A 23,602-nucleotide genomic window follows, 5' to 3' on the forward strand; every position below is an offset into this window, starting at 1 on the left:
TAAGTTGAGTGCCTTTACTTTGTGTCGTCTCCGTATGGCAAGCCGTTTTCACATTTATTAAGGAATTACAGATATCTTCAATTGTTTTAGAGATATCATGAAATGAATTGAAGATATCTTGAATGGAATTGAAGATATCTTAAATGCAGATAATTGTAGATATCTGCAATAACATTTAAGATATCTTCAATTGTTTTAAAGATATCTTGAATTGAATTTAAGATATCTTGAATTTATTTCTACTATATTTATGTACTGTAGGATGGTAATTGTTTAATGATATCTTAAATACATTTAGAGATATCACAAACTAATTTGTTGATATCTCCGTAACATTTTAAGATATCAGTAATTGTATTATGGATATCAGAAATGAATTTAAGAATCTGTAATTATTTTTTGATATCTTAAAAACATTATTGATATCTTTAAATAAAATACCGATATCTCTAAAACAATTGAAGATATCTGTAATTCTTTAATAAATGTGAAAACGGCTTGCCATATTATCCGCTTGATCCAGTTGTTTTCATTTCTATGGGCTTGTGTCTTTGTCCATTGGAAGATCTTGTATGTAAGACGATCTCTGCTGAGGCTATTCATTCTAGTATATACACGTATTGCACTTCCCCAAAGCTTGACAGGCGTGGGTGTACATCCCACATCCCCCTCAACGGCAGAGTTAGGAGCTTATTATGAGGCCCATAAAAAACTTCATTGCTCTGTTTTGTACAGTTTTAATAGACGGTTGGTTCCTTGTCCCCCATATAGCTGATCCAATCAAAATCCGTAAAAATTGCATTAGAGACATCATTAAAAGTTACCAAAAGTGACTGGGATATCAATATTGCTTGTTGAAATGATTCTATGAAATTTGTTTTCCCTGCTTCATTATTTGGAGCACCTGTGACGGGGCCATAAAACTGATCTGTTATGTAGACAATATCCCTTGAGGCAGTGGCTGCTGGGAGCTGATTATGACCTAAATACTCCTCATAGCCTTCGGTGTTAACTATGTGACTGTAGAGAGTTGTGCCTTCATCCAACAGATTATCGAGGTCAGTGGAACACGGCACAGACGCAAATAGATTTGGGCAATGGGACACAAAGTATATGAATGACCAGAGCTACGGCTGAACATTGAATTCCATTAAACGGTTGAAAAATACTACAGCCTGATGCAAATTCGCCGACACACTACTCCGATTTTGCTACGAAACGTTTCACATGTGGCTATGTGCGGTGCACTGTTTAAAATAAACACGGGGGACTGGGTTAATTCAAAATACGGAACATAACTATTCAAATATTTCCAGTGAACATGAGCATCCAAACAATCAAAAGTGTGGTCACTGTTTGAAATAAACACGGGGGACTGGGTTAATTCAAAATACGGAACATAACTATTCAAAATATTTCCAGTGAACATGAGCATCTAAACAATCAAAAGTGTGGTATGTAGAATGTGAAATTCAGCCATATTACATTTAAATTGAGATGTCGTCGTTGTTCATAAATAAGCATATTCAGAACATATTTTATATCATGCTGTTATTTACGATCTCCGGAGTACAGTTCTTCTTTTGTATACACCGTGAAAATCAGAAAATTAGTCCTTGAGGAAAAAAGGACATCGGATTACACATGAATGGTTTAATAATGTCAGCTAATGACCAGAAACGGTTAGATGCATCAATTAACTAGATAAAGACGATTTTGAAGTATCTCTTATTGCTGATAAAGAATAGCATCAACATTCCACACACATGATTTGTATGTTTTGTTTCCATAAATGCGTGGCTTGAAATTTCAAATAAACCAACATGTCGACATCTTGCTACAAAATTAACGTTTCCCGTATTCTTCCCCGCCTTCAGGGCGGGGAAGAATAAGTTTAAAAATTTGTAAATTTTCTCACACGCTTAATGCCCACCCAACTATCCCCGCATCACAGTTACACCAGCATCTACGCTCTAGATCGAGAATGAGGGTGCTGGATATGTCAGGTGATCAGGTCGCTGGGGTCGTGTCGCACAGTATTTTAGTGGTGCGTGAACCATGATCACAGTGGTGATTTGGTGATGTATGGGATGTGTTTTGGTGAGTGGTGTTTTTGGAAGCTGGAAACTTTGTTCTAGGACGTTTCCACACCAAGATCGAAGAATAAGAAGAAATGCATAGTGTGAGATAGGATAAGTCTATAAATATACAATTTATTAGAAAATTTACAATTCATAATTATCAAAACTTTCAATCACACCAGTCATGTAAGCGATCTCAAAATACTATATAATGAGTGAGCAAATTAGTATAATAGTTTCACACAACTTTTAGCAATATTCCAGCAATATCTCTGTGGGGACGCCAGAAATGTTCTTTTCACACAGTACCCATGTGGGGAATAGAACCTGGGTCTTCAGAGAACACTTTACCCACTAGGCTACCCTATGACCCCAAAAACAAAAGAAAGTAACATTAGGATTTCATACAACAATTATTTTCGCCAAATATCAAATCAATATACAACTGATTGAATTACTGATTAGAGGAGCAAATACATTTCAAAGTAGCAGCTGAATCAGGCTTAATTTGAATCTTTCTTGCTTTAGTTGCAATGGGAGCCACATTGGAAATAATTATCTCACTTATTATTGATATTTACTATATACCATTAATTGGTATCCCAAAAGAGATACTGATAAAAAAAGTCCAACTGAAAACAACCACCTGAACCATCACCTTAAAACTATGTATATTACATTTAAGGGACCAGTCATGTACTGGTATGTTCTTATACATTTTTTACACGACCCTCCCTGAAAAGAAAAAAAGTGCGAAGCACTTTATATTTTGGTTTAAACATATTTTTATTCATTGAAATGAGTTGGGATTGGTGAACAAGCTTTACAGCTTATGTTAACACCGCTCCTATACAACATATATTACATACTGAAATGAAGGATGTGACGTCATCGATATAGACATTATTATGTTTGTACATATTACATCAAATGCAAATACAAAGTGAACATAAATAGAAAGTTACAGCTTGTGAGTGTCTAACAAGTCGTTTGTAACAAAAGTAATAGTCAATTATGAGGTTATTGTCCGGTTAATTTAATTATTAGTTTCTGAAGAGCTGTTCATAGGAGGCTTGTTCCAGGATCTCCTATCAGTACCGAGGGACTGATGGCTAAAGATTTTTACGCCTCTTGTCACGTGGACTACATCAACCACACACGCTTCACCATTGGCAAGTGTTGCTAGGGTTACCCACTTCGGCACAGGACCAGCAGACGTCGATAACAACTACGCCCAATTCAACAATTCCTGAACCCTTTCATCAGGCGTCAGGATTCACTCAAGGTCATCACTCTACCGGTCCATCTAAGGCCCAACCTCAATTTGTGGACGGTGGAATCGAATGTCTTGGGAGGAGTCTCTTTATCCGGGTTATCTTCCAATCTACACCTATTCGTAGACGCCTCCCTTCAGGGATGGGGTGCTCACCTGCAGGGCCAGACCGCCTGAGGGCTACGGCCCTGCATCGATCATCGAAATTGGCACATAAACAACCTGTGGATGGAAGCATTAATTCTGGCAAAATCTCTCATTGGCAGAATCAGCTACAGTCCGCAGTTCACACAGAAGCATTTCAGTTACTGCTTCAGAAGTTCGGGCAACCAAACATTGACCTGTTTGCTAAAACCAGCAACTTATGACGTGTGTCTCCCCGTTGCCGGATCCGCAGGCTTGGGCGGTGGATGCATTCAGCATCCCCTGGGATGGGCTAGAAGTCCACGCTTTTCCGCCGTCTGTTCTACTTCCCAAGGTGATACAAGCAACCAAGGCGACAAGGATTCTTGCTCTGACTTTGGTCGCGCCCTGGTGGTCGGTGAGAGGGTGGTTCGTCGAGCTCAGAAGTTTAGCAACAAACGATCCACTACCCCTCCCACAGTGGTCCAACCTACTCATCCACCCTCACAGCTAATTGCCTCACCCAATGCCAGAAGATTTCGTCTGCTTTCTTGGTTCGTCTTAAAAAGGCGTTAACTGCGAAGGGCTATTCGGCACAGGCAGCTAAAGCTTTAGTTTTAGCTCATCTTCCCTCAACCAGAGGATTATACGATGACAAGTGGGGATTGTTTGAGACTTTTTGGAGGGCAAAAAAAACCAAGATCCCACGACTGCGTCACCACAATTCCTAGCCGAATACCTCCTACATTTACGTACCAAGAAACACTTGATGGTAGCACCACTACAGTGTATTCGGTAGCATTTAAGTCAGTGTTGGCAGTTCCGGAAAATCGCATAATGACCAAGGTTCCGGACTACAGACCCTACTACGCTCATTCAGTCTTGAGGATCAGAAGGCCAAGCTTGGGACTTGAACTGGTACTTCGAGGTTTACAAAGACCCACCTTCGAGCCCTTCTTTGCATCCTCATTTTGTGACCTCACCAAGAAAACAATCTTTCTCTTGACATTAGCCACGGCGGCACGGGTGAGCGAGCCACATGCAATCGACATCACCCGGGTCAAGTTTGAGCATGGTACGCACGGATCGGTTCATCTCGGATTGTGCTGGGATTTTATAGCAAAACATCAATGACCAGGCCAACCCGATCGTTCCTTCACCATACCACCTATACCAAATATTGTAGGAGTCGAAGATGAGGGTGAACTTCTCCTGTGCCCGGAGACTCGGCCAGTGGAATATAATTGCTTTTCTACCAGGCGAATTTTGGCTTGATAACATAGTAGGTAAAGAATTAGCTGTTTTTCTAGCTTTTCTTAATTACTAAATATGTATAGGGGTCTACTAATTCCTACGTTCCTTCTGTAAGAAGATTGAACGACCATGCAGTAGTGGCGTTTTTTTCTGAGCTTTTTCCGCCTCATGGATTATTGACAAAAGTGTGTCATTGTTTTGGGGTGTGAATTATTGAGGTGTTGGACTTTCTGAAGGTTTCCCGCCTCCAAACCGTCGGATACAGATGCATTAAGGAGTAATGCAGGATAAGTTAAAAAAATTGTAAAATCTAAATATTTTTTACATTTTATATACTTATCCTGCATTACTACGTTTAAGGACCCACCCGCCGCAGACTTGCCTCCCCACTTTGGCTTCAGAAACCTCAAAATTATGTTTTTTTAAGCTCGGGTGACCGTCAGTGATGTGAGGAAGGTGACACTATCATCAAAGTCACATGACAGCGGCGATGGTCCGTACAAAAAGCAGGAGTGGGATTTCGAAACAAATTAATTTCTTCACCCAAAACCATTGCCGTACTCTGTCTTTTTGTTGTCGTAAGGTAAGCAGTGAACTCATTATGGAGTAATGCAGGATGAGTATACAAATGTAAAACAAAATATTTAGATTTTATTAATTTCGTCTTCCATATGCTTACTGTACTTGTCATAACGGACATGGTCTTAAGCAACCCTACATATCTTAAAAATGTTATTCTTGCATTGGTCATATTCTTGGTTGACTTTGAAAGTCAAGGTCACCACTTGAATGCAGCATGTACTGTTTATAACCTCTAGAACGTGAGAGGAACACCCGGCAAGGGCAACAGGTCAATAAGCCATGTTGACGTTCTGACCGTTTTTGGTCACCATAGTTCTAAAAGGCAATCATCATAGAATATACAGATATGGACATCCTAGAGCATTGCATATCTGGTGAACGTTTTCATGGGAAGAATACGCAAACTATCATGCTTGAGTCAATCTGTGTTGATGTGAATATATCATGAAGTGTAATCAATCTATCAGCTTCAATCAGTTCAGGAGTCGTCGATGTTTTTAGAAATTATCACATATTTTTTTCAATATAAGCTGTGTATTTAGGTTTATCGCTGTCTCAACGAGTCCCTCACCTGTTGCTGAACCTTTGAACTCTTTTTTCAATATGTTTATTCCCTGTGATTTTGGTGACGTCAACGTTATTGATATCAGTGTTTTTTATGAAACTGTCTGCATTGTATTTGTGATAGATCAGCATGAAATTGGTTCCGGTGTGTTTTTTGGGGTACATGTCGGTCAATACTTGCATTGGATTTCTCAAGCACAGTGCATTATATCACATAACCAGAACGTATTCACATCTGAGTGTAACCACTAATTTCACTCACGGCTTCTCAAGTAGGAATAGTTAGCTAGTTGTGTGTCCTTATACCCAGCAAAATGTCCTGTTTAACACCTAATAGAGTTATTACTTATAACGAGAAACAGAAACTCATTGTTGTTTGTCTTAGATTTGAAAAGGATTATGTTAACCCTTTGATGGAAGTCAGTTTGATATTTGAAATATGATGTTCATGATGTTGGTTTCAAGTTAACATACATCATTTTATATCTATGTTAACCCTTTGATGGACCTCTTCAGCAATGGCAATGGTTCAGTATATTTATTTCCCGTGATGCATTTGGTGACGTAAACATTATTGTTATCAGTGTTTGTGACAAAACTGTTTCCATTGTATTTGAAATAGATCAGTGTGGCTTTGAGGTACATTATCAGAAACGTGTCGGATAGTACTTGCATTGGATTGCCCAAGCACAGTTTATTATATCACGGAATCACAATATATTCACATCAGAATGTTACTACTAATTTCACAGCTTCTTAAGTTGGAATAGATAGTAATGTTTTCTTAAACTAAACAAAATGATGTCCTATTTAACACCTACGAGAGTTATTACTTATAACGAGAAACTGAAACTCATTGTTGTTTGTCTTAGATTTGAAAAGGATTATGTTAACCCTTTGATGGAAGTCAGTTTGATATTTGAAATATGATGTTCATGATGTTGGTTTCAAGTTAACATACATCATTTTATATCTTGTAGATTTATTAGAGATCAACTTTAAACGAGTCAAAGATGTCTTTGTCAAAACTGCCATCTACAGGAGAGTGAAGGATCAGCTGGAGAAGTATGGCCACGTGACAATAAGTGGTGCTTCTGGTGAAGGGAAAACATCCACAGCTTTAATGATAGGAGCAAATCTCAGAAAACAGGGATATGAACTGGTATTTGTTGATGATGTGGACACGTTCAAGCTTGACAACTGTGAACTGCTTGGAAAGAAAGTATGTCTGATACTGGATGATATATTTGGAACAGTTGGCTTATCAACTGATGTGCCACATCTAAGGTCCATTTTACAAAATCTGAAACATTATTTAGAAGATATCCAATTTAACAAGGAAGAACAACAGGAAACACGCCCATCCACGAAATCAATGATTCAAGTTATCTTCACCACCAAATCGTATAACCTAGAATGTGGAATCGCAAAGCTGGAAGGCCAAGAATTCTATTTCTTCACAGGACCGTCAGTTCTTGATTTGACAAAAATGAAATCATGTCATTACAGTCATGAGGAGAGAAAGAGAATACTTCAGAAACATCGACAATACCATAATGTCAAATTGGAGCTCGATATCGATACAATATGTGACATAACAGAGTCTTTGTTTGGGTTCCCTTTAACATGTAAACTATTTTGTGAATTTCTAAGTTTTCAAAAAGAACCTGCACAGTTCTTCAGAGTACCTTTGTTTTATCTACGGAGAGAACTTAACATGATTATGGAACGTAGGGATGACCTGTCGGCTGCGCTAATCCTGATGTTGCTGTGTGAAGATAATCTGAACTTGAGCCAGGTGGAAATGGAATCTGAAAATAGTATTTTAGAAGCTAACTTGCAGGCTGTCAAAAGTGTGGTGACAATTACTTCACGTACTGCAGTCGCCAAAGCTGCCAGATACTACAGAGGTACGTTTTTCACGGAGGGAGATATCCTTGGATTTTCACATCCTACAATCTACGACGCCTGCGCGTGTGCCTTATTTTATATGAATCCATCGTTTGTCCTGAAACACTGCAGTATAAGATTCCTCTACGAGCGTGTGCAGGCCAAGCAAGTCGAGTCCACCGCAATAGATGATCACCTGCACATCATCTACGTATCAGATGTTTACAATGACGCAATTGCCTCCAGACTGGCCGAGGCTATTGGCAAAGGCATCTATAGTATGTCTATTACACATCCTATCTTGAAGAAAGAACAAATAGTTGACAAAGTGTTCCAGAAGCTTAAACTGAGAAAATCAAATCCATTGAAACGTTGGCTAAATACAGAAGACAATAAACGTCTCCGAGTGTTACATGCAAAGGAAGAAGAGAAGCACTTACTGTACTGGGCAGTTCATGCTCACAGTCTGTACTTGGTTGAGAGAATCATTGAAGTTGGATGCCGTTTTTCAGACGAAGAGATCATCGAGGCCTTTGAGGCCTGTGCTTTCTGTGGGAACGAATCGGTGCTGTTGTTTTTATCTTCTAACTATAGGAGGTTGTTGCATCAAAGTGTGCTCAACAAAGCTCTAGTGATTGCCACAGAACATAATTATAAGGGAGTTGTATTAGCCTTATTTAAACTTGGAGCTGATCTCACACTGACAAATGACTCCAATTATAATGTACTTCATCTGGCATGTCGGGTTGGAAATAAGTTCATTGTAAAGCTCATACAGCCATTATTTGACATTAATTGTCGGGGACAACGTGGTTTGACAGGAGTGATGATAGCAGCTCTCTATGGAAAGAAGGATACTTTTGAAATGCTTGTGTCAGCGGGAGTTGATCTCACACTGACAAATGACAACAATGACAATGTACTTCATCTGGCATGTCAAAGTGGAAATAGGTTCATTGTAGAAAGTCTACTGCCATTATTTGACATTAATTGTCGGGGACAAGATGGTTTGACAGGAGTAATGAGAGCAGCTTTCTGTGGAAAGCAGGATACTTTTGAAATACTTGTGTCAGCGGGAGCTGATCTCACACTGACAAATGACTACAATGACAATGTACTTCATCTGGCATGTCAAAGTCGAAATAGGTTCATTGTAGAACGTCTACTGCCATTATTTGACATTAATTGTCGGGGACGTGAGGGTTGGACAGGAGTAATGAGAGCAGCTCTCTGTGGAAAGAAGGATACTTTTGAAATGCTTGTGTCAAAGGGAGCTGATCTCACACTGACAGATGACTACAATAACAATGTACTTCATCTGGCATGTCACGGTGGAAATAGCTTCATTGTAGATCGTCTACTGCCATTATTTGACATTAATTGTCGGGGACAAAATGGTTGGACAGGAGTAATGATAGCAGCTTTCTGTGGAAAGAAGGATACTTTTGAAATACTTGTGTCAGCAGGAGCTGATCTCACACTGACAAGTGACGACAATGACAATGTACTTCATCTGGCATGTCAAGGTGGAAATAGGTTCATTGTAGATCGTCTACTGCCATTATTTGACATTAATTGTCGGGGACAAAATGGTTTTACAGGAGTAATGAGAGCAGCTTTCTGTGGAAAGAAGAATATTTTTGAAATACTTGTGTCAAAGGGAGCTGATCTCACACTGACAAATGACTACAATGACAATGTACTTCATCTGGGATGTCAGGGTGGAAATAGGTTCATTGTAGAACATCTACTGCCATTATTTGACATTAATTGTCGGGGACAAGATGGTTTGACAGGAGTAATGAGAGCAGCTCTCTGTGAAAAGAAGGATACTTTTGAAATGCTTGTGTCAAAGGGAGCTGATCTCACACTGACAAGTGACTACAAGAACAATGTACTTCATCTGGCATGTCAAGGTGGAAATAGGTTCATTGTAGAACGTCTACTGCCATCATTTGACATTAATTGTCGGGGACAAGATGGTTGGACAGGAGTAATGATGGCAGCTCTCTGTGGAAAGAAGGATAATTTTGAAATACTTGTGTCAGCGGGAGCTGATCTCACACTGACAGATGACTACAATGACAATGTACTTCATCTGGGATGTCACGGTGGAAATAGGTTCATTGTAGATCGTCTACTGCCATTATTTGACATTAATTGTCGGGGACGTGAGGGTTGGACAGGAGTAATGAGAGCAGCTCTCTGTGAAAAGAAGGATACTTTTGAAATGCTTGTGTCAAAGGGAGCTGATCTCACACTGACAGATGACTACAATAACAATGTACTTCATCTGGCATGTCATGGTGGAAATAGCTTCATTGTAGATCGTCTACTGCCATTATTTGACATTAATTGTCGGGGACGTGAGGGTTGGACAGGAGTAATGAGAGCAGCTCTCTGTGGAAAGAAGGATACTTTTGAAATGCTTGTGTCAAAGGGAGCTGATGTCACACTGACAGATGACTACAATAACAATGTACTTCATCTGGCATGTCAGGGTGGAAGTAGCTTCATTGTAGATCGTCTACTGCCATTATTTGACATTAATTGTCGGGGACAAGATGGTTTGACAGGAGTAATGAGAGCAGCTCTCTGTGGAAAGAAGGATACTTTTGAAATACTTGTGTCAAAGGGAGCTGATCTCACACTGACAAATGACAACAATGACAATGTACTTCATCTGGCATGTCAAGGTGGAAATAGGTTCATTGTAGAACGCCTTCTGCCGTTATTTGACATTAACTGTCGGGGACAAGATGGTTGGACAGGAGCAATGAGAGCAGCTTTCTGTGGAAAGAAGAATATTTTTGAAATACTTGTGTCAGCAGGAGCTGATCTCACACTGACAAGTGACGACAATGACAATGCACTTCATCTGGCATGTCAAGGTGGAAATAGGTTCATTGTAGATCGCCTACTGCCGTTATTTGACATTAATTGTCGGGGACAACGTGGTTTGACAGGAGTAATGAGAGCAGCTCTCTGTGAAAAGAAGGATACTTTTGAAATGCTTGTGTCAAAGGGAGCTGATCTCACACTGACAAATGACTACAATAACAATGTACTTCATCTGGGATGTCAGGGTGGAAATAGGTTCATTGTAGAACATCTACTGCCATTTTTTGAGATTAATTGTCGGGGACGTGAGGGGTTGACAGGAGTAATGATAGCAGCTTCCTATGGAAAGAAGGATACTTTTGAAATGCTTGTGTCAAAGGGAGCTGGTCTCACACTGACAAGTGACTACAAATACAATGTACTTCATCTGGCATGTCACGGTGGAAATAGGTTCATTGTAGAACATCTCCTGCCATTATTTGACATTAATTGTCGGGGACAACATGGTTTTACAGGAGTAATGATAGCAGCTCTCTATGGAAAAAAGGATACTTTTGAAATGTTTGCGTCAGCGGGAGCTGATCTCACACTGACAAATGACAACAATGACAATGTACTTCATCTGGCATGTCAAGGTGGAAATAGGTTCATTGTAGAACGTCTACTGCCATTATTTGACATTAATTGTCGGGGACATGAGGGTTCGACAGGAGTAATGATGGCAGCTCTCTATGGAAAGAAGGATACTTTTGAAATGCTTGTGTCAGCGGGAGCTGATCTCACACTGACAAATGACTACAATAACAATGTACTTCATCTGGCATGTCAAGGTGGAAATAGGTTGATTGTAGAACGTCTACTGCCGTTATTTGACATTAATTGTCGCGGAGAATACGGTTGTACACCATTCATGATGGCAGCTTTCTCTGGAAAGAATGATGTTTGGTTACTTCTTCTGAGAAGTGGGGGAAACCGTTTATTAGTTGGTGATAATAATCACACGGTACTACACACAGCGAGTAGAGGTGGGAATATGACAATTGTTGAAGATGTCATTGATCTCTTTGACATTAACACAAGAGGATTACATGGACGCACCCCACTCATGGAGGCAGCTAGAGGAGGCCACATTGATGTCGTTGAATTCCTTGTGTCCCGCAACGCTGACGTCAAAATGGTGGATAATTGGGGAAATAGTCTACTACATGCGGGTTGTTCAGGTGGCCATCTTAGTATGGTGAAACATGTGTGTCCATGGTTTAATATTGACGACAGAGACCTACATGGGTGGACACCTGCAATGGTAGCAGCTGTGTTTGGTGAATTTTCACTGTTTGACTACCTGAAACGAAAAGGTGCAGATCTGACACTGGTTGATAAAACGGGAGATGGTGTGTTCACTCTCGCCCTTCAGGGAGGATGTCGCCAAATTATAGAACAATTATCTCCAGCTGGACATGTGAAGACGCCCACTCCATGGAATGAACTGATGAGATCCATAGTGACGGGTTGGATGTACCGTCTGAAGATTTACGATGAAAACAGCCCTGACCCGGTTCAGACAGACCAGTTTGGAGACAGTTTACTACATCTGGCCTGTCGGGGAGGCAACAGACAGTGTGTGGAGTATCTGCTCCCATCCTATGACATCAACGTCCGAGGTCGGTATAACTGGACGCCGGTCATGATGGCGGCAGTGTGTGGCCATGATGATGTCTTCCAGTTGCTGGTGTCTCACAACCCAGATCTCTCTCTGGTCTCAGACACAGGTGAAGATATCCTCACCCTGGCTCAGCGAGGGAGAAGCAATGTCATTGTCAAATACCTAAGGGATCATTCAGGACAGGGACATTTTCGTGAATCAGAAAGATGAAATATCCTTTAAAAAAGTATGGGCTTTCTTAACATTTGAAGAATGTTAATGAAAGATCATTCACGATATTTAGAAGCTGATGAGCTATATGCTTACATATACCGTGACAATGTGAAAACGCATGATTAGCATTAACACGGAATCAGAAAATATGTGTGATAATTTGCTCTAGTCCATCTCCAAACACATAAATGGGATTCGAACCCGTACAACGACATTGTTGTGTTTGATTATCTCATGCCTGAATGCCCAGAACAACTAAATTCGTTTTTTGTCCATCGTAGAAAAATATTTCTCTCACTTACTTAAACCATTGAGTTATGACGATCACTTTGATGTAAGTGATCACCTACAGGGCACTTGACTGAGGAATTCTTGTACAGCACTTCAGTTTGTACATTGTACATACACTCACGTTTACTCAGCAATATACAGAAATGTCATATACTGGTTATTATTCTGCTTTAGATACAAATGTGGCGATGTAAAGTTACTCACTGTTATTACGTTATAGTCAGAAATATGACGTGCATACAGTCATTGTTATTAAATTATTGTCAGAAATGTGACGTTGTTCATACATTCATTGCTATTGAGTTATTGTCAGAAATGTGACGTTGAACATACATTCATTGCTATTGAGTTATTGTCAGAAATGTGACGTTGTACATTCATTCATTGCTATTGAGTTATTGTCAGAAATGTGACGTTGTACATACATTCATTGCTTTTGGGTAATTGTCAGAAATGTGACGTTGTACATACATTCATTGCTTTTGGGTAATTGTCAGAAATGTGTTATGTAGTCATTGTGAGAAAGATGACGCTGTGCCTGCGGCACCCATTGTTAATAAGTCATAGTTAGAAATATGACATTGTACATACCTTCATTGGTATTTAGTTATAGTCAGAAATATGACGTTGTTCATACAAATATTGTTATTTAGTCATTGTCAGAAATATGACACTGTAAATAAATTCATTGTTATTCAGTCATTGTCAGAAATGTGACCTTGTACATACATTCATTGTTATTCAGTAATTGTCAGAAATGTGACGTTGTAAATACAAATATTGTTATGTAGTCATTGTCAGAAATATTCCGTTGTGCCTGCTGCACTCATTGTTAATAGGTCAAAGTTAGAAATGTGACGTTGTACATACATTCATTGACATTCAGTCATTGGCTGAAATGTGACGTTGTACGTTCATTCATTATTATTCAAGTATTGTCAGAAATATGATGCTGTGCCTGCTGCTCTCATTGTTATTGAGCCATTGTCAGAAATATGACGTTGAACATAGATTCATTGGTATTCAGGTGTAGCCAGAAATATGATGTTGTAAAAACAATTTTATTGTTATGTAGTCATTATCAGAAATATGACGCTGTACCTGCTGCACTCATTGTTAATAAGTTATAGTCAGAAATGTGACCTTGTACATACATTCATTGTTATTCAGTAATTGTGGTAATGTGACGTTGTTCATACAAACATTGTTATTTAGTTATTGTCAGAAATATGACACTGTAAATACATTCATTGTTATTCAGTCATTGGCTGAAATGTGACTTTGTACATTCATTCATTATTATTCAAGTATTGTCAGAAATATGATGCTGTGTCTGCTGCAATTATTGTTATTGAATCATTGTCAGAAATATGACGTTGAACATTGATTCATCGGTATTCAGGTGTAGCCAGAAATATGACGTTGTAAAAACAATTTTATTGTTATTTAGTCATTGTCAGAAATGTAACGCTGTGCCTGCTGCACTCATTGCTAATCAGTTACAGTCAGAAATATGAGGTTTTAAATACATTCATTGTTTTTCAGTTACACTTAGAAATGTGACGTTGTACATACATATTTATTGCTCTTTAGTCATTGTCAGAAATGAGACGCTGTGCCTGCTGCACTCATTGTTATTCAGTTACAGTTCGACATATGACGTAAATACACTCATTGTTATTCAGTTATAGTCAGAAATATGACGTACATACATTCATTGCTATTCAGTTATAGTCACACGTGTACGTTGTACATACAACATTGTTATTCAGTCATTGTCTGAAATGTGACTTTGTACATACATTTATTGTTATTGTGTTATAGTCAGAAATAAGACGTTGTACATACATTCATTGTTATTCTGTTAAAGTCAGAAATGTGACGTTGTACATACATTCATGTTATTCAGTCATTGTCGGATATATGACTTTGTACATACATTCATTGTTATTCAGTGACAGTCGGAAATATGACGTTGTACATACAACATTGTTATCCAGTCATTGTCTGAAATGTGACTTTGTACATACATTTATTGTTACTTAGTCATTGTCTGAAATGTGACGTTGTACATACAACATTGTTATTCAGTCATTGTCTGAAATGTGACTTTGTACATACATTTATTGTTACTTAGTCATTGTCAGAAATATGACGTTGTACATACAACATTGTTATTCAGTCATTGTCTGAAATGTGACTTTGTACATACATTTATTGTTATTCAGTTATAGTAAGAAATATGACGTTGTACATACAACATTGTTATTCAGTCATTGTCTGAAATGTGACTTTGTACATACATTTATTGTTATTCAGTTATAGTCAGAAATATGACGTTGTACATACAACATTGTTATTCAGTCATTGTCTGAAATGTGACTTTGTCAATACATTCATTGTTATTCAGTTATAGACAGAAATATGACGTTGTACATACAACATTGTTATTCAGTCATTGTCTGAAATGTGACTTTGTACGTATACATTGTTATTCAGTTATAGTCACAAGTGTGACGTTGTACATATATTCATTGTTATTCATTTCTAGTCAGAAATGTGTTTTTGTACATAGAATTCAGAATTAGTATACGTACAGTACCACATTTATGTACATGTATATAGTTTAATCATGTTAATATGTGGACTACTTTCATCCATTTCGGTATATTGAAATATTTAATGTTACGTGAAGTGTGTCATGGAGTTTAGTTGTCGTCATATACAATGTAGCTTGGAGGCCCATTTATGAGAATCATTTTCATTTAAGATGATGAAGAACCAAACAAGTTCTATTTATGTCTAAACATTCTGAGACAAACTCATCAGTATTCAGAACGTAACCGTTTATCTTAAAAGTATTGTCATGGGGTGTGCAGTAAACACAGATGTTGTATTTTGTATTCTTCTTTGAACAATTATTTGAGTATTTCTTTGCCCCTACCTGAATGTAGTCCTGTTTGTTTAATGATGAGATCACATTTAATGACTGGACAGTCTTTGTATTTTTGCTGTAAATACAAGATTTAGTGTTTATTGAATATGGTTTTGTTTTACAGAAAATAACTCAACGCATGTAATAGATAATGTTCTTAATGTCATGTTAGATGAAGTTGATCATGATGTTATCAATAGCTTTGGGGAATATTGATTATTGCTATGCTTGTATCCAATTAAAAAAGTAATTATATTTCCTTTTTAATTGATCCTTTAAACGGTTATCCCTTTTGAAAATAATCTGTGTATTTAGTCATTGCAAAAATATGTTTCTTCAGACTTATAGATGTACATACGATTCCCTCCTTAGACCTGTGAAGATCCGCGGTAGAATAGGTCTTCAGCAACCCATGCTTGCCGTAGAAGGCGTATGCTTGTTGTAAGAGGCAACTAGGGTGGTCAGGTGGTTGTTGTTCAGTTATAGTCAGAAATATGACGTAGATACACTGACTTGGTTGATGCATGTCGATTATTTACAGACCGCCGTCATATAGCTGGAATATTGCTGAGTGCGGCGTTAAACAAACAAACAAACCTCCATCCTTAAACTTTTATATGCTTAATAACAACAACAAATGCAAGTAACATTGCGTTGCTTATTCAATAAATATATATTTCAAACAATGCACCTCTGCTTATTGACTTGATTTTACATAATTTTGTAGTTCACTGGCTGTATATTATGTAGTTTTAGCATACCTTCAATAAATATGATTGTCTCTTAATGTGTTGTTCAACATCTTGTGTGTTTCTATGTAACACGGCATGGTGTATCTGCATAATAAGGCGATCGTTAAATACGAAGCATTGTAACGTATCTATTTATACTAGGATATATTGAAATCAGTTCTTACTATGCAGTGTGTCGTATGTACATGGAATGCCATGCAGTGTGGCACCAGGACAGTCATTACAGAAAGACAAATACATGGGTACATTTGACCATTTCATAAAATACCAACATCTTATGAAATAGCAAACAGTTATAAGAACCGGTTTTAAGTTCGAATATATACTAGCCACAAAGAGATTAATAACTACATATGTACACATATGAGTAGTTGGTGGCGGCACTCTAGGACCAGGGGGAGCTACCTCTGGCAGTACGATGATGTCGCGTCCGGTTCCGGTGGCGCGCGCGCCTCCAAGATGGCGTCACGTCCGGTTCCGGGAGGCGTGTTCACCTCCAAGAGGGCGCCACATCCGGGTCCGGGAGGAGGCCATAAGAAGCGCACGTAAAATCCCCCCCTTTCATTTCTTTCTTTTTTTTAAAAAAAAGAAAGAAGTGGTGTTGGTGGTGGTAGAGGAGGGAGGAGGAGGAGGAGGGAGGGGGAGGAGGAAGGCGGAGAGAAGGGAGGAGGGGGAGGAGGAGGGAGGGGGCAGAGGAGGGCGGAGGGAAGGGGAGGGAGGGAAGGGAGGAGGGGGAGGAGGGGGAGGAGGAAGAGGAGGAGGAGGGAGCAGGGAGGGAGGAGGGGGGATGAGACAGAGGAGGGAGGAGGGCGGAGGGAAGGAAGGGGGGGGGGAGGAGGGCGGAGGGAAGGGAGGGGGAGGGAGGAGGAGGAGGACGGAGGGAAGGGAGTCTTTGTTTTTGGTTTGCTTTGGTGGGTGTTGGTGGTGAAGAGGGTAATCAAAGCAAGGATGAAAGCGTTCTTTCGGGGGAGGCGGGTGGCCCTGAACAGTGCCGTTGGATCGTGAGAGACTAGCTCCGGATCCTCACCCACATAGGTGCTGTGCTGCAAAGGCATGGATGGCCTCCCACCTGTCTCCTGACAGGACACTTACTGGTATGGCGATTGCATGTGGAGATACTAGATCACTGAGACGAGCTTATAATACACAGTCGACGACCCAGGAACTTTGTTGCTAGGTTGACGTCACATCGGCGAAGGATCTTCAAACATACGTTTCTAAATATGACGATGACATTGTCACTCGCTCATCCATGCCGATGCCGATCCATACCGAGGAGTTGGCACTCGTGTATGTTTACATGCGTACTGTCACGCGTGTCTCCATGCAAACGTGATGTACTTCGTGTCTCCATGCAAAACGTGGTGCCACGCGTGACTACAAACAGACGTTACTAGAAGTATAGATCGATACACATGCGTGACGTTGTCACTCACTCGTTCATCCACATCGAGGAGTTGGCACACAGAAGTTGTATAGCCAGTCTTACGGAGTTGTACAATCAGTCTTAAGGACTGTACAGTCAATCTTACAGTGGTGTACACTTAGTCTTACAGGGTTGTACACTTACTCTTAAAGTAGTGTACAATCACTCTTACAGAGTTGTACAGCCATTCTTACGGGGTTGTACAATCAGTTTTAAGGACTGTACAGTCAATCTTACAGTGGTGTACACTTAGTCTTACAGGGTTGTACACTTACTCTTAAAGTAGTGTACAATCACTCTTACAGAGTTGTACAGCCATTCTTACGGGGTTGTACAATCAGTTTTAAGGACTGTACAGTCAATCTTACAGTGGTGTACACTTAGTCTTACAGGGTTGTACACTTACTCTTACAGAAGTGTACAATCACTCTTACAAAGTTGTACACTTAGTCTTACAGTTGTGTACAATCACTCTTACAAAGTTGTACACTTAGTCTTACAGTAGTGTACAATCACTCTTACAGAGTTGTACAGCCATTCTTACGGGGTTGTACAATCAGTATTAAGGACTGTACAGTCAATCTTACAGTGGTGTACACTTAGTCTTACAGGGTTGTACACTTACTCTTACAGGACACAATCAGTCTTAAGGACTGTACAATCATTCTTAAGTCAGTCTTACAGAGTTTTACAGTCTGTCTTACAGGGTTGTACAGTCAATCTTAGGAAGTTGTACAGTCAGTCTTACACTGGTGTACAACCAATCTTACAGTGGTGTGCACTCACTCTTACAGGGTTGTACAGTCAGTCTTACAAGGTTGTACACTTAGTCTTACAAAGGTGTACAGTCACTCTTACGGGCAGTGTATAGTCAGTCTTAAGGGGTGTACAGTCACCTTTACGGGAATGTACAGTCAGTCTTACAGGGTTGTACAGTCAGTCTTACATGGATGTACAGTCAGTCTTATATGGGTGTACAGTCAGTCTTACACTGGTGTACAGCCAGTCTTACAGGGTTGTACAGTCAGTCTTACAGGGTTGTACACTTAGTCTTACAGTGGTGTACAGTCACTCTTACGGGGAGTGTATAGTCAGTCTTAAGGGGTGTACAGTCACCTTTACGGGGATGTACAGTCAGTCTTACAGGGTTGTACAGTCAGTCTTACATGGATGTACAGTCAGCCTTATATGGGTGTACAGTCAGTCTCAAGGGTTGTACAGTCAGTTGATGTAAGTTAATTCAACCGTAGAAGGTTATCGACAGTATTACCTGAGCGTACTGTCAGTCAGTTGATCAATCAGTATCATAATTATGTTTAAATCAAAATGGATGTACAGTCAGCCTAACATGGGTGTACAGTCAGTCCCACAATGATGTACAGTCAGTCGTATATGGGTGTACAGTCAGCCTTACAGGGATGTACAGACAGTCTTATATGGGTGTACAGTCAGCCTTACAGGGATGTACAGTCAGTCGTATATGGGTGTACAGTCAGTCTTAAGGACTGTTCAGTCAGAGTTTTACAGTCTGTCTTACAGGGGTGTACACTCTTACCGATGTTCTGATTGGTGGCATTGGGCACGAGTTTGGGCACGAATATGATCGAAGCTGCCCATATCCTGAAGCGCAATCTTACATGGATGTACAGTAAGCCTTTTATGGGTGTACAGTCAGTCTCAAGGGTTGTACAGTCAGTTGATGTAAGTTAATTCAATCGTAGAAGGTTACCGACAGTATTACCTGACTGTACTGTCAGTCGTACATCAGTGATCAATCAGTTTTATAATTATGTTTAAATCAATATGGATGTACAGTCAGCCTTACATGGGTGTACAGTCAGTATTACATGGATGTACAGCCAGCCTTACAGGGATGTACAGTCAGTCTTATATGGGTGTACAGTCAGTCTTAAGGGCTGTACAGTCAGTCTTAAGGGCTGTACAGTCAGTCTTAAGGGGTGTGCAGTCAGTCTTAAGGACTGTAAGTCAGTCTTACAGAGTTTTACAGTCTTACCGACGTTCTGATTGGTCGAATGAAAGGTCGTTCTGACGTGGCCGTAACTCGGATGTCCTCAGAACTTTGCCAACCAGTAGCGAAAACTAAGATCTGATTTAATGAGATAGGGCACGAGTTGGGCACGAATGTGATCGAAGTAACCATATCCTTAGGCACATTCTAGTTGGTTCATGGAAGTCATCGAGAGGGCCGCCCTCATTCGACATTGCCATACGTGTTTCCTTACTGATAATATAACAGTAAGGAAGTACGTACAGAAACAGTAAGGAAGTACGTATGGCAATGTCGAATGAGGGCGGCCCTCTCGATGACTTCCATAAAACAATTAGAGGACGGACTATACACCCCTTGTAAAACTGACTGTACACCCTGTAAGACTGAGTGCACAACCCTGTAAGACTGATTGGGCACCCGTGTAAGATAGACTGTAAAACTCCTCTGACTGTACAGTCTTTAATAATGATTGTACAGCCCCGTAAAACTAACAGTACAACTCAGTAAGAGTGTACACCCATGTAAGACTCAGTGTATAATCCTGTATGACTGACTGTATATGACTGTAAGACTCAACCTCCACCACCACCTCCACCACCTCCACCACCTCAACCACCACCGCTGCTGCCGTGTGTCAGCCAAACCACCTAGGACCACCACTACCACCACCACCACCACCATCATCTCCACCACCACCATTACCACCACCGCTGCTACCATGTGTCAGCCACACCACCGCCACCGCCACCACCACCTCCACAGCCACTACGACCACCACTACCGATGCTGCCGTGTGTCACTCACACCACCATCACCAACACCACCTCCACCACCGCCGCTGCTGCGGTGTGTCAGTCACCTGCACCTTCGAGCTTTCCTCCCACATTAAGCTGACACGCCGTGATATAACTGGAACTCTGTAAAAAACGTTAAACACAACTCACTCACTTACTTACTTACACCATGCACACTGAGTATCACCAAATTTTCTAAAAATCAGAGACGAAGGAAGAGAAGTATCATTAGTTCAAAACAATAAGCAATATTCCAGGTGTTTTGCAAAGGCTTGTAATAAAGTCAAGTCAGGGATTGACAAACCAGTGGTATATATCAAGCACAATAAACATTGGGGGTGCATGTGGCCTACATTGTAGTCTAAAGTACAATACCTGATTATGACACTAGACGTTCGCGTAAGGAGTAAACATGTTCAGTTTACACGTTGTATTGGGAGCGGTCGGCTAGTGGTTAAAGCGTTCACTCATCACCCCGAAGACACGGGTTCGATTCCCGACATGGGTACAATGTGTGAAGCCCATTTCTGGTGTCCCCCGATTGATATTGCTGGAATCTTGCTAAAAGCGGGGTAAACCCACACTCACTCATTGTATTGCAAGATGAATGTGCTCCTGAAGTACAACACTGTCACAAAAGTATGTCCCTTAAACGAAATATATCTTTACATACATACTTGTGAGGACCTTGCCCTTGGAAGCTATTATTAAATATCTCCCATTGTGAAATTCAAATGAAACTGGATGAGATACAACTATACTTATCGCTCTACTTATTGAAAATGACGACTGTAATAAATCGAAATGTGATGTTGAACCTTCAAGTAATAACGTTGGGTTGTAAAGGTTTCCCATGTAAATGCTCGTGGAATAATTCCACGACCATTCATTTAATAATTATCATTGGTCACGCAGCAGGTTACTGACCGTACGTTGTGCCATAAGGAAAATCTAACCGTCCTAAATGACTTCTCGCTATTAGAAATGTATGCGGAAAAAGGATTAATAGTTCTGAACTGCAATAATGGTTCATTCATAACAATCGTACAAATCTACCTGAGCTGATTTAGAATGAGAACGTATTTTACGAGTTACTCAGGAGCTCTGGCAGGGAGAAGTACGTCCACAAGCATTGCCCTCATGACAAACCTCAAAATATTTGAAATGGCGAATGAATGTTTAGTTGCCTTGGCTGTAGTGGTCATGGCAAACATGGGATCTCTCAACACTGACTCTAGGCAGCCTTACGGTGTGAAGATGTGTGAAGAGTTCTGCGCCAGTCTGACGTCATGCGTGCGAGTAGCTTATGTTGAGAGATATTTGCTGTGTGACCCGACATATGGGACAAGTAAACACTTGCCACTTAATAACAACAGAGTTCATCTTCTTCATCCACAAAAGGTATGTATCTTGTCTTCTTTCAGGTCTTCACCGAGGTTGGTCGGTTGGTTTGTCGTTTAACGCTGCACTCAGCAATAATCCAGCTGTGTGACGGCGGTCTGTAAATAATCGAATCTGGACCAGACATTCCATATATTGAAATCATGAGCATCGCTCCACACAATTAGGATCGACGACATGCATCAACCAAGTCAGCGCGCCTGACCACCCGATCCCGTTAATCGCCTCTTACGACAAGCATAGTCGCCTTTTACGGCAAGCATGGGTTGCTGAAGACCTATTCTACCCCGGATGTTCACTGGTACTATATATGTACTAACACTCAGCAATAATCCAGCTGTATGACGGCGGTCTGTAAATAATCGAATCTGGACCAGACAATCCAGTGATTGATATTATGAGGATCGCTCCACGCAATGTCCATCACATGTCAACCATAAAACATTGGAAGGTATTAATAAGACCTTTAATGTTGTTTGTTTTTGTAATGTAAGATGGACCTCACCGTGACCTTAGCATACACATTTTGATATGTAAACGCATTTGCGACATCTCCTTTCAACATTAATTCTTCACAAATAATTACCGTCCCAACCAAGTTGTATTTTGTCATTTAGATGCAGTGGTCTGGTAACAAAGGGTCTACATTGAACTCGAGTCAGCGTGTGATCATCTCGAGGAGACACATACCAGTGCTGGTGACCCTTAAAGTGAAGAAGCAGCCACAGCCACCTGGTAAGGATATACAGTTCCTACAATTTTTGATATCCCAAATCATGGTTTACTTCAACTTTCTTGTCTGGTCCAGACTCGATTATTTACACACCGCCGTCATATAGCTGGGATATTGCTGAGTGCGCCATTAAACAACAAATAAACAAACACAAAACTTTCCAATAGTCAACTTTCCATTTTACAATTTTGAGGCACAATCGGCTCTTTTATTTGATTAAGGTTACAACATTTAAGGCCTCAGTACCATTTTCAGAAAGTTTTAAGGTAGCCATATAGAAGCCTTTTCTGAAATCAGTGGCAAAAGTTATGTCCCATTCAAGTGCCTATTTTGACTTGTATCAAATGTTCCCGTGTTTTCCAGATGACAATTGACTTGTATGTGCATGTGTTTGTGATCGGTTTTACCAGTGGAGCAGGATACGCTCCCTTTTTTGCGAACACCAGTTTGATAGTAATTCATAAAAGCATGCTCATGATACAGCTGGAATCATATACTCGACACTTTAGCAGAGATTTCTTATGAATGGGGAAAGCGTTTTTGTTGCCAATATTTATTTACTACATACTATATTTATTCAATTATTCAAATTATGTCAACTATCTCTATTGGAATAACTCGGATCGTGAATTTAAAACATGAAAACAATGAAATCAGGTGTTGACAAAAGAACAAAGAAACCTCGGACATGCTCAGCTGTATCGATAATATCTTGTGTCATGCTCATTTTCAGGGATCCATTCATATAATGTTCACGGCTATATTGCCTTTTACG

General features: G+C 40.0%; 1 protein-coding gene across 2 annotated transcripts in view; it reads left to right on the forward strand.

Moving 5' to 3' along the window:
- The window catches only part of LOC124112881, a 40,064-nt gene extending 23,567 nt beyond the window's left edge, over positions 1-16,497 (forward strand). For both annotated transcript variants that reach the window (XM_048395711.1, XM_048395710.1), the window contains exon 4: positions 6,858-16,497. In XM_048395711.1, the coding sequence (XP_048251668.1) occupies positions 6,858-12,481 (5,624 nt within the window). In that variant the 3' untranslated portion in view covers positions 12,482-16,497. The remainder of the gene's footprint in view (positions 1-6,857) is intronic.
- Positions 16,498-23,602: the final 7,105 nt, after the last annotated feature.

This window comes from Haliotis rufescens, unplaced genomic scaffold, assembly GCF_023055435.1.
Source record: "Haliotis rufescens isolate VD_foot unplaced genomic scaffold, xgHalRufe1.0.p SCAF_14, whole genome shotgun sequence".
Classification (NCBI taxonomy): Eukaryota; Metazoa; Mollusca; class Gastropoda; order Lepetellida; family Haliotidae; genus Haliotis; species Haliotis rufescens.